The sequence below is a fragment of the Oryzias melastigma genome, linkage group LG2 (assembly GCF_002922805.2).
Source record: "Oryzias melastigma strain HK-1 linkage group LG2, ASM292280v2, whole genome shotgun sequence".
Lineage (NCBI taxonomy): Eukaryota > Metazoa > Chordata > Actinopteri > Beloniformes > Adrianichthyidae > Oryzias > Oryzias melastigma.
In genome coordinates, this window is record NC_050513.1 from 9589858 (window position 1) to 9601380 (window position 11523).

General features: G+C 36.4%; 3 protein-coding genes across 5 annotated transcripts in view; 1 reads left to right on the forward strand and 2 right to left on the reverse strand.

The window, feature by feature from the left end:
- LOC112159978 (multidrug resistance-associated protein 4) overlaps window positions 1-348 on the reverse strand; it is a 55973-nt gene extending 55625 nt beyond the window's left edge. The window contains exon 1 of the mRNA XM_036215694.1: window positions 151-348. The gene's annotated coding sequence lies outside the window, so the exon portion shown is untranslated. The remainder of the gene's footprint in view (window positions 1-150) is intronic.
- Window positions 349-1779: 1431 nt separating this feature from the next.
- si:ch211-181l5.2 (claudin-10) lies at window positions 1780-6206 on the forward strand. The gene is made up of 5 exons (XM_036215702.1): window positions 1780-2715; window positions 4947-5108; window positions 5190-5271; window positions 5347-5454; window positions 5521-6206. The coding sequence occupies exons 1-5, from the start codon at window positions 2484-2486 to the stop codon at window positions 5705-5707; spliced, it is 771 nt and encodes a 256-aa protein (XP_036071595.1). The 5' UTR covers window positions 1780-2483; the 3' UTR covers window positions 5708-6206.
- A 535-nt stretch (window positions 6207-6741) lies between these two features.
- The window catches only part of dzip1 (DAZ interacting zinc finger protein 1), a 12492-nt gene continuing 7710 nt past the window's right edge, over window positions 6742-11523 (reverse strand). The window contains exons 11-19 of one of the 3 annotated variants that reach the window (XM_024294460.2): window positions 10732-10782; window positions 10507-10566; window positions 9890-10053; window positions 9626-9809; window positions 9394-9547; window positions 7539-7861; window positions 7348-7469; window positions 7072-7234; window positions 6742-7000 (exon numbers count right to left, since the gene is read on the reverse strand). In XM_024294460.2, coding sequence (XP_024150228.1) covers window positions 6909-7000; window positions 7072-7234; window positions 7348-7469; window positions 7539-7861; window positions 9394-9547; window positions 9626-9809; window positions 9890-10053; window positions 10507-10566; window positions 10732-10782 — 1313 coding nt within the window. In that variant the 3' untranslated portion in view covers window positions 6742-6908. Of the gene's footprint in view, window positions 7001-7071; window positions 7235-7347; window positions 7470-7538; window positions 7862-9393; window positions 9548-9625; window positions 9816-9889; window positions 10054-10506; window positions 10567-10731; window positions 10783-11523 lie in introns of all 3 variants that reach the window. The other 2 variants (XM_024294459.2, XM_024294461.2) reach the window with 2 other exon arrangements.

Genomic DNA, 11523 nt, shown 5'->3' on the forward strand with positions numbered 1-11523 from the left:
AATAAATAAAACTTTTTTCTCTCCTTTTATTTGTCTCTGTGCGAGTGCTTGATAAAGTAAAATAAATTCCCTCTGTGAACTTTTAGAAAAAAATAAGTGAAGCAAATACTATATATTTTTCCTAGTACAAGTATTCTGTCACAGTTTTACCTTTTTTCTCTGAAGCCAGGGCACATTTTTGGAATTATAGAGAAAATAAAACCCGATACTTTAGAGGAAAACACACCAGGTGCAGCAGCCGTACCTTTTCTACTTCCTGCTTCCTGTTTAGCATGAGCCTTCAAAATAAAAGCCCACCTAAACTTGTGGGCCATTCTTAACACTAATGTTTAGAATGAAAACTTTTTATTTATCAAAGAAAAGGAAAAACAAAAATGCTCTCGAGAAAAAAGTCATACTTTTAAGCAAAAAAAAATACAAACAAAGTTTTCTGGTATTCTTATTTGTGAAATTTAATGATTATTCTCTTGGCCTCCTTTTTAAATTATGAAAATATGTTATATAACTTATGAGCAGTGCCTAGTATTTTACACTTTTTAAAAAACAAAAGAAGTTATATTTCATATCTGTACTGAAATACAAAAAAAAAGAAAACAGTTTAACTTTTTTCTTTTAAATGTAAAACAAACAAAAAACTTCAAGTTTTCAGCTTTATTTTAAAAAATGAGCATGAAACCTAAATTATTAGAATTTTGTGCTAGCAAGAATTGTTAAAACATTTTTTTAAAAAAATTTGAAAACTATATTGAAGAATAATGTGTTTCAATTTAATTTAATATTTCATTTTTATTCGTTTGGCCTTCAATGAGGCTATTTTCCATTTGTGGTGTTCCATTTCAAAATAAGAGACATCCTGCTCATATTGCTGCTTTTAATTCAAATTTATTTATTTATTAAGATGTCAGGTCCACATTTGAAGGACATTGGAGAAAGTTTGCAAAAAAAAATAATTCAGGACTATATAGGGCTGCCACGATTAGTCGACTAATCGACGACTAATCGAATATTAAAATAGTCGGCGACTAATTTAATAGTCGATTAGTCGTTATTTTATATTATATGGAGTCAGAGTGTATAAAAGTTGAAGGTTATAATGGCATTCTGGTAGCTTTTTGGACTATTTTGTCATTTATTAAGGTTTTTTAGGCAAATTTTTAGTTTAGTTAATATTTCAGCTACATGCTAGCGGTTTTGGCTAATTTGGGAATTTTTTTTACACTATTTTGGAGTTTAGCTAATATTTTAGCTACATGCTAGCTATTTTGGCTAATTTAGGGTTTTCTAAGTTTTTTTTGATTTTTTTGGAATTTAGCTAATATTTCAGCTACATGCTAGCTGTTTTGGCCAACTCATGATTTCTTTTTTTTTTCATTTTTTAGACAATTTTGGAGTTTAGCTAATATTTCAACTACATGTTAGCTATTTTGACTCATTTAGGATTTTTTCAGTTCTTAAGACCATTTTAGAGTTTAGCTCATATTTTAGCTACATGCTAGCTATTTTGCCTAATTTAGGGTTTTTCTTTTTCAGTTTTTTTTTTTACCATTTTGGAATTTAGCTAATATTTCAGCTGTATGTTAGCTGTTTTGGCTAATTTAGGATTTATTAAGGTTTTTTAGCCTGTTTCAGAGTTTAGCTAATATTTCAGCTGCATGCTAGCTGTTTGGCCAATTTAGGCTTTTTTTTTTTACCTTTTTAGGCTAATTTGGCATTAAACTAATATTTTAGCTGGGTATCAGATTTGGAATTTTAATCCATCAATTTCAGCATTTTCCGCTATCATAACTATCATCTTCAGCAGCCAAATTCAGCTTACAGCATTCACACTAGCATTATTCTTTCCTCTGTTTCCTTTAATGAAGCATCAGGAACATCAAAATACAAAATCAAATACAGAATACAACACAGTCCTACAACTTCATGAATGAAAGGGAGCAGACGGAAGAACAATGTTCTTGTTTTGTGCCTTATTGTAGGTATACATCTAATTTTTAGTTCATTTAAAGCTAATGATGGTTAAGATGTGTGCTTTAAATTCAGTTTGCTCATGAGTCATTGCTCATTAGTCGACTAATCGGAAAAAACAATCGGTGATTAGTCGACTATTAAAATAATCGTCTGTGGCAGCCCTATTCTGCACAATTTCCTAAAATCCATAAGGTGGGAACAACCAAATTTAAGAAAAACAAATTATTTTTATATCCAAATTTGCCCACAATTAATAGGAAAAAAAATTGACAAATTCAAGTAAACTTTATTTACTTGAGTTTAATTTTGGTAAATTGTAACAGCAAGGAGAGTAGTCTTTAAACGCTGGGAACATGAAGAATGCTTACTGGACAGAACCATCTGAAAGATAGCAGCAAATATAAACACAGATGCTGCTGGTCAAACCACCTTCATGTCAGCAATGTCTCAGAGGGAACATCTAGTCTCACGGTGAGAGGTCAGTGTCTACGTTTTGATGGTTTTGGAGGTCCACCATGAAGTACCGTACGGTGGTCATGTACGTGGAGCTGGGCTGCTTCGTGTCCTGCCTCTGCGGCTGGATCCTGGTGTGCTCCACTCTTCCCACAGAGTACTGGACCTTCTCTGAGGTGGGCAGCATCGTGCTCACCACCTCCAACTACTACTCCAACCTGTGGAGGGACTGCATCTCCGACACCACCGGGGTGTCCGACTGCAAAGACTACCCGTCTATGCTGGCTCTGCCGGGTAAGACTCCCATGAAGCTTCTGCAGCGTCCGTGATGTTTATTCAAATCTTTACATCTGTTTATTGTCTGTTTATTTTATTTCCTTCAGGAAAGTTTGACACTGATTTGTGTTTATTTTATTTTTATTATAATAAATACAAATGAACTATTATTATTATTATTTTTTGGCTTGAATAAAGCAAAAACTCAAAGAAATTCTTTCAAAATAAAAGACATAAGATCATCTCAATGCAGCAAACTTACCGCTAGGTTTGGTCATGCCAGCAGTGTTTGTAAAAATAAATAAATAAACAAAACAGTTTATTTTACCGATTGATGGATCTTAGCCAGAAATTCATAAATCTTGCAAAAATAAATAAATAAATAAAAGGCTGCTAATACATTGACTCTTATTGTAGGTTTGAACCATAAAATCCTTGAATTTGGTCAGAAAATAAGGTTTTTAACACACTGTCCGGTTCACCTTAAGAGGCGATTTGGTTTTGTTGAAACGGCCCTGAATAAAGTTGAAGTTACTTTACTTTACAATACTTTACAAATTAAAAAAACACTTTTATTTTCTTTAACGAAGGAGCCAAGATGGAGGGGTAAAAGAGTCACACTTCAGGTATACATACCCTCACCAAAAATATAGATACTTCAAGTAATGTTTTTATGACAGAGGGTTCAAATAATATTTCAAGATTAAAAGCTATAATATTCCGACTTTTATTTTTACAAATTTACGAATTCAAAATTTGTACATTTAAAATTTTGTAAATTTTAGACTTTAAATCTCGTAATTTTTCAACTTTTTTTGTAAATTCACGGGATTTTTATAGTTATATATTCATTACTTTAAAAGTCATACATTTACGAGGAAAAAAAGTCATAAATTTACGAGAAAAAAAGTTACACGTTTTCAAGGAAAAAAGTCACAAATTTACAACAATAAATTTTTACTTTTAATCTAATAAATTTATTACTTTTTTTTCTCGTAAAATGAAGAAATTTAAAGTAACAAATTTACGACTTTAAAAGTCGCAAATATAATAAAAAAAAGGCATACATTTAGATTACGAGTTTTGAAGTTACAAATATACAACTTTATTCACGTAATTTTACAATTTTTAACTTTTTTTCCCTCATAAATTTATGGGAATAAAGGAATAAATTTACGACTTTAAAAGTCATCAATTAACGATAAATGTCGCAAATTTACACGAAAAAAGTAATGAATTTACGAGAAAAAAATGGCATAAATTTATCCTGCGACTTTGAAGTCATGAATATACGACTTTATTCTCGTAATTTGACAACTATGACTTTTTTCTTGTACATTTATGAGGTTTAAATCATTAAAAAAAGATTGTGTTTGTAAACTGACCCTATACAGATGTTTTAAAGTAAATTCAAGTATAGAAATTCAATTTCTCCAAGTACAGTTAAAAAGTATACTGGAAATTTACTGACAAGTATACATTTTTGGTAGTAAAAGGCATACCTATGCAACCTTTCTGGTACACTCGTTTACTTAAAGAAACTTAAAGTTTATGAAAGCATACTTTGAAGTATTCCTAAAGTAGCTTTTAACTTTTGCTTTTAGTTTATAAGTAATAAACTTTGACTGATTAGTGTTTAAAAATACATTTTTTATAAACTCTGGACATATCCAAAGATTAAATCTACTCCACTTTTAATGTTTTGTAAAAAAATGTTTGAGGACAGTGACAAATACAGGCTAAATATATTTAGACTTGTAGTATAATTGTAAGTATACTTCAATTAAAACGAACTTGTAAAGTTTATCTCTAATACGTACCTCAAAAGTAAACTAAAAGCATACTATCTCAATTTTAGCTTTAATAAAATATACTTATTTTTGGTGAGGGTATTCATCTATGCTTAAAAAAAAAAACAAAAAAAAAAAAACTTCTTGTGTACTTAAGGGTGAATTCTGGGAATACAGGACTAAAAAGCACATTTTTGTCATTTTGAACTGTCCCAACCTTTAGTAGGAACTACCATGCATCCACACTAATATGTTTTCTTCTTTAAATCGTTTAAAGAAATATATATTTTTTAAATCTGCATCAGTGTTTCTTCATCCAAGAACATATTTTTACAGTCAAAACTTAAAACTCTTATTGGTACACAGACTAATACATTTTGTATTACATTTTTTCTCTCTAAAAGTCATGTTTTGTGTCTACAAATCTATTTTTTAATTTTTATTAATGTCCTCCCACAGTGTTCCTGCACACCTGCAGGGCCCTCGCCGTCTCCGCCGTCATCACCGGCTTCTTTGGGGGGGTCCTTACTTTGGTAGGAATGAAATGCACTAAAATCGGGGGAACAGAAATCATAAACGCCAGGGTGACGTTTTCCGGGGGCGTCACATATCTGGTTTCAGGTAAGATATATTTCAAATAAAAAAAAAAGAGTTTGAAGCATCATGCAGAGGATAATCACATAATATGATGCGGTTCTGCAGGATTCTGTGGCATGATCACCTACTCCTGGTGGGCCAACAAAGTCGTGTCGGAGTTTGTGGATCCAAACTTCAAGGCACAAAAGTGCGTCGCACACAGACTTCACTACACGTGTAAATATGTCAACAATTAACACTTTTTTTTCTCTAAATTTCTCAGATTTGAAATTGGAGCTGCAGTTTTCATTGGATGGGGAGGCTCCATCCTTCTCATTTGTGGAGGCTCGGTTCTGGTTTACTTCTGTGGAAAAGAAGGCCTTAAATCCAGGTGATTCTACACTTATTTTATTTAAAAAAAACAACTTAAAATGACTTACACTGTTTTTATCATCAGCGGGGCGAAGAATAAACGGAGACCGGCGACCTACGCCACAGCTCGCACCAGACGGACGTACATGCAGCCGCCGACGGTGTCCAGGGTGACCCCGATGCCGCCCCTGTACCACGCCGGCAGGTCGAGCCGGGCGTCCAGACCGGCAACACAAACCGCTCCAAACTACAGCCGGGACACCTTTGTCTGACCCAACGTGGGAGTAGAAATGAATCGTTGATTTTGGTTTTTATATCGCAAGTAAAGCGTATTTTTCTGTTTATTTAAAGTTGACCTAGCTTAATTTACGAAAAATGTAATTCATTTTATTGAAAGCTACATTAATAAAAAAGTTTTTTTGTACATTTAAGTGAGTAAAACAGAATGTTTTAAAGTCTATTCATCAAATAATGATGAAAATATTTTTTTCCTCACTAACTTTGGCTAGCTAAACTCCTAGCAAACGCTAAAAAATGTAATCGGTTATAGATCAACGTAAAGTTGTTTTTTTGTTGCTTGTTTATTGCAACTGAGAACTGGACCTAGTGAGTTTGACATCACCCATGAACTCCAACAAAACTAAGTCAATTCGTTTGGCTTTTTTTTTGTGGCGGTACAGCCTAAATGTGAAAATCCAGTCAGGGGGGCGGGGCTTGGGGGCAGGACTGTTATCATTACAAATCATGATGTCAGACTTCTGAAACTTTAACGGTTTGACCAATCACAAAATTCAACTGTAATACCTCAATTCAACCTGTAGGGGGCAGCAGTTTCTGACTATATTTTCAAGAATTAAACGTTTTTTTTTTTTTTTTATTGGTAAAAAAAAATGTCAGTGACCAAAAGACAACACTTATAAAGAGGTCAACAGCAAAATTAAAAAAGTTGATTTAGGGTTTGGTGCAGAAGAGCATTCTGGGATGTTTGGTCCACTCTCAAGAGTGCAGTGTGAATGTAAACTCTTACATCTTTCTTATTTTCTTGACTAACTGTATTTTCATGTACCAACAATTAGTCAGTTTGAAGGTTGATTATTTTTTGTTTTTCTATAAATGTTTTTTTGTTCACATTTTGACATAAAAACCCTGAATATCATACAGTTTTCATGAATAAATCTTTTATTTCAACAATGAATTTATTGTTTGTATAAATATCACCATACTAAAGAACATAAAACTAGATCAATTTGATGTACAAACAAAATACAAAAATACAGTGCCTTAGTTGAAGTGTGTACAAAATCAACTAAATTAATTTAGAAAAACTATAAAAAAAGTGAAAAATTGGCACTACAAATCAATTTTATTTAAACGTAGATTTATATTTGTGTTTACTGAAAGCGGGTTTTGAGTCCTGCACAGATGAATATTGCTTGAGTTCTGTCCCGTTTCCCGGCGTTGGGTGAGGCTGATTCATCCGTGCTTATTGCTGAAGTCCTCCGAGTCGCTGATGTCGCTGAAGGAGCAGTCGCCGCTCTTCAGGGAGCTTCCCGTTCCGGTCAGACCTGAGCAGAGAGGGCGGATCTGTTCAAAGCGGGGCGGACTGGATCCGGCTCTCTTTAGGACCTGCTCTCACCTGATTTGAGGCTCTTCCCTGTGGAGGTCCCCCACACGCTGGTGCTGGAGGACTCCAGGCTCCTCCTTGCTGGTCCGGATCCGTGGAGAGATGCTGGTTTGAAATCCTCCTGTCGGTTCTCTGAGGAGACATCCCAGTCGCTGTTCTCCTCCAGATCGGTCAGCTGCAGCCGCAAACGTTTAACCTTCAGATCTACGGTTCTCAAACTTTCATACAAATGTTTGCTAAAACGGCGCTAGTCATTAAAACACTTAAAATAAAAGAGGAAATACTCACAAAGATCTCCTTGACCTCATCCTTACTGTCGGGCAGGACGCTCACGCCCCCTGCTGGCTTCTTTCCAACTCTCTCTGCAAACTTCTTCTCGATTTTTCTGGCCATCTCATTGATCGGCTTCTCTAAAACATCAAACGACATTTAGCCGTGCCTCTCACGGCCCGTCCCCCGTCTGGTGACCCCCACCTCACCCTTCTGGTTTCTCCTGTCCACGTTGCCGTTCTGGTCCCTGTAGCCCTGCAGCCGTCCCAGAGCAATCTCCTGCACCTCGCTGACCTCTGACCCTTCCTCCTCCTCTTCCTCTTTGGCTTTGTTGGCGGTCCTGGTAACGGTTGCCGTCCGGGCCGGCTGCGCTTTGGATTTGGAGAAATGGCCAACTTCATCCTGCCGGGTCAGGACTGGAGCGAATCCGCCCGCTCTGGTTGGTGGATGAGATCTGCTGGTTGTCTGGTGTTTGGAGGCATCCTCCTCCATGTCTTCATCTTCAGACTCGTCTGAGCTGAAGGGGTGGAGCCTAAACAAGAAAAAGAAGGTTAACAGAAAACATAAAGAATGTTTTTTATTTAAAAAAAAATCATCACTCAAACAGCAAAAAAACTGAGTGTCCATGTATTGAAATTATTTTAAAATGTATCATATAATTTTGAAAAGATTTACGTTGTAGTTTCATTGGAAATATGCTACTAGGGGTGTAACGAGTATCCAAATATGTGGTCGGTTTAAGAACAGCACAAATATTTTCGACATCCGAAATCACTAATTTGCGATCTTTATACGTTTAAATAAATTTTGCGCAATCAGGGCAGTATTGAGTATCCGAAAACTTTGATTTCAGCGATCTATTCCAAAAAAAAAAACGTGAATACTGTATATTCTGAGATCACTGATACGCAATATTTATAATTATAGTTGAGTAAAAATATCTGTCAAGTAATTAGGGCAGTAAAAAGTTTTTGAGTACTCAGATATCTGCGATCTTTTCCAGAAAAACTGAGTACAAATACACGTGATGTCTGAAATCGATGATTTGTGATCCTTAAAAATATAGTATTGTAAAAATATGTTTCAGGTAATAAAGGCGAAAACAAGAACTTGGATTTAAAAACTTGGATTTATGTGATGTGTTCCAGAAACGAGTATGAATTAGTGATCTTAAAATAATGTAAAGTAAAAATACTTTTTAAGCAGTAAGGGTAGTAATGAGAATCCGAAAACTCGGATTTCTGCGATCTGTTCCAGAAACGAGTATGAATATGAGACGTCTGAGATGGCTAATTTGTGATCTTAAAACAATATAAAGTAAAAATAGGACTGTAATGAGTATCTGAATACTCAGATATTTACATATGTTCCAGAAAAAACAAGAAGATATGTCTGTTTTGTCCAATATTGCTGGTTTGCGATCTTTACAAATGTAGTTCAAAATAGTAAAAATACGTTTCAGCCGATTAAGGCTAAAACAATCATCCGAATACTCAAATATTCACAATCCAGGAAAAAAAGTACAAATATTTGGGCCGTCTGACATGGCTGAATCGCGATCTTCATAAATACAGTAAAGTAAAAAACACATTTCAGGCCACTAAAGCTGTAAAGAGTATCCGAATACTTGGATATCTGCTGCTGAAAACTGAGTACAAATATTTGGGAAATCCACAATCGCTGATCATCATAAATATAAAAGATTTGTGAAGTGCAGCCACTCGTGAAATATATTTCTTTCAAAATAAAAGCGTATAAGTGAGGTTTCTAAATGTCTTCACTTCAGTCTTATTATTATTATAGAATCAATGCCTTTTGAGAAACACAACATAACTACTTCTAGATTATTGTAAATCCACTAAAGTATTTAAAAACAGCTACATTTAGAAAGCTTATGAACATTTATTTGAGTTTTCAGCATCTGTGTGTATTTCAAAACCACGTTTTCAAGATGTGTGAACATTTAACAGACTACAACTTATATATAAATGATTAGAAAAGTTTTAAAATAAAAAATTTTAGCACTGAAGTGCATTTAGGAGAAGAACAGGATGTTCCACATACTGGATGACCTGTGGAGTCTTGGTGTTGGGTGTGGACGTCTTTGGCTGGGAGCTGGTTCTGGTTCTGGGTGCTGGTTGGGGGGTCCGGGGCGGTCTGACTGTGGACTGTCTGGCTGTGGAGGGCAGGCTGCTGGATCTTGGGCGGATCTGAACCACTTGAAGTGAAAGAAAAGATGCAGCAGAAACCTCGGACCATCAGAGGAGTTTTTCGGCATTCCTGAAGATTCTGGTACCTTGAACGGGCTGTTTGGATCTGGTCTTTGCAGTGGGTTCTCTCCCTCCGCCCAGCCTCTTCTCCACCATTCCCACAATCTCCTCACGGTGGCGCCAGTACTCAGGCATCCTCTTTGCGGCCGTCTCCCGCTTCAAACGCACTTTGGTCACGAGGGACGCCAGCTCTTTGCTCTTCAGGCCGCTCTGCTCCTGAAAACACAGCGCAACTGAAAACGGGCTCGGATCAGAACCGATCAGGTTTGTTTCTTTTTGGTCCGACTTACAGCTGTCACCCCCAGAGCTTCCAGCTTCTTAGCGACGCTCCGCTCCAGCTCGGGGCGCACGTCTCTCTTGACGCTGGCGCCCACTTTCGCCGCCGCTTTGGGTTTCTTCTCCGCTGCCGGCTCGGGCTTTCTGTCCGCCGGCCTTCGCTCAGAGACGCTGGAGTCTGACGAAAGATGAGAAAAACGAACGATCTGGATGAAGGTACGGACACGGACGGCATGGAGGAAAAACCACGAGCACGCTTCCACGGACAAACAGCAAACCGACAGGCGGAGCTTTGTTCTTCTGTCACAACAGAACGAAGCTTCAGGACTCCAGAAATTAAAATTAAAAAGTGAGAAACTCCTTCAATCCGTACGACTATTTCTGATGCTGTTCGTATTAACCCTTTAACAACAGAGCTTTAGCTCTAGTATTTACATTCTTTCAGCTTTTCTTCAACCGTTTACGCAATTAATGTAAAAATGGTTGAAGAGTCACCGTAACTCTAAGTACAAGCTAAAGCTCTGACGCTGAAGGGTTGAAATCTAAAGTCTCAGCGTGGGAGGAAACAGCTGCGCAGAAACACGGGAGCATCCATGCAGCAGCATGCAGCCGAGCGGCGCCGTGCCGTTACCTTTATCCTCCTCTGACAACTCCTGTATAGGATCCAGCTTTAGAGTGGAGACTGGCTCCTCTAATTATGGAGCACACGAAGCGGACAGTTGTTGGGGGTCAAGATAAAAAAATACATAATTAAATTAAAAGGAGACCAAAGCCTGGAGGCGGATCTGTTTGGTGCAGAAGAGTTCATGCTGAGGATGGAGGAGTGATAGGTGATAGTTGGTGAAGGGGATTTTACCCAGAAGAACTCGCTTTGGTTTGGGTTCTGCTGCTGGTGAACTGCTGACATCTGAAACAAAAAAGAAGCACCACAATTAATAGATTTTAACTCAAATACATTTAAAACTATATTTTTATGTAAGTCAACAATGGTTTCAATAAATATTTAAAAAAATAAATCTAAAAAATGAAAAAACACCTTTGAAAACTGTTACACTTTAGTGCATATTTTGTGCGAAAAGCAAAATTTTGTAAAGGGACGATTTTTTTATGGGATTTATTCACACATGTAATATTTATAATAAAAAAGTTAAGAAATATCGAAAAACTAAAATCATATTTCAGCAGCAAACGTCGTCGTGTGGTTCCCAGGTGCTAACCTCCCCCGCACTTCAAAGCAGCCGCATCATGCCCCTCACCCACTCTGGTCAGAGCTATGAAAAAAAAACACTTTTCTCAACTTTTCTGTTGGCTTATCTCCATGGCAACCATTTTATATTTTGGTCGCCTGGGTATGACGAACCGGTATATGTAATTTTTAGAAGAATCGGCAAAAATAAATTTTGGGATTTCCTTGGCAACCAAGGTTTTTTGTTAACCACACCCACATTTATAATATGTATGTATCGTATGACATATCGTTTTGTTCACCTTGAGCGAACGATTTATATAGTAAAGTTTCATAGTAATTCTGGTAAAAAATGGGTGAGCAACAAAGATGGGCCACTACGCTTAATACTTTCAAAACGTACAAACTCTACAACCAACGTTTTTTTCTTCTAGCTTCTCAATGATGATTGAAAAGTTTGAA

Coding starts and splice junctions, on each gene's coding strand:
- si:ch211-181l5.2 (XM_036215702.1), top strand. CDS start 2,484: ATGAAGTACCGTACGGTGGTCATGTACGTGGAGCTGGGCTGCTTCGTG. Junction 5,272..5,346: donor CCAAACTTCAAGGCACAAAA/GTGCGTCGCACA, acceptor TAAATTTCTCAG/ATTTGAAATTGGAGCTGCAG. Junction 5,455..5,520: donor AAAGAAGGCCTTAAATCCAG/GTGATTCTACAC, acceptor TTTTATCATCAG/CGGGGCGAAGAATAAACGGA.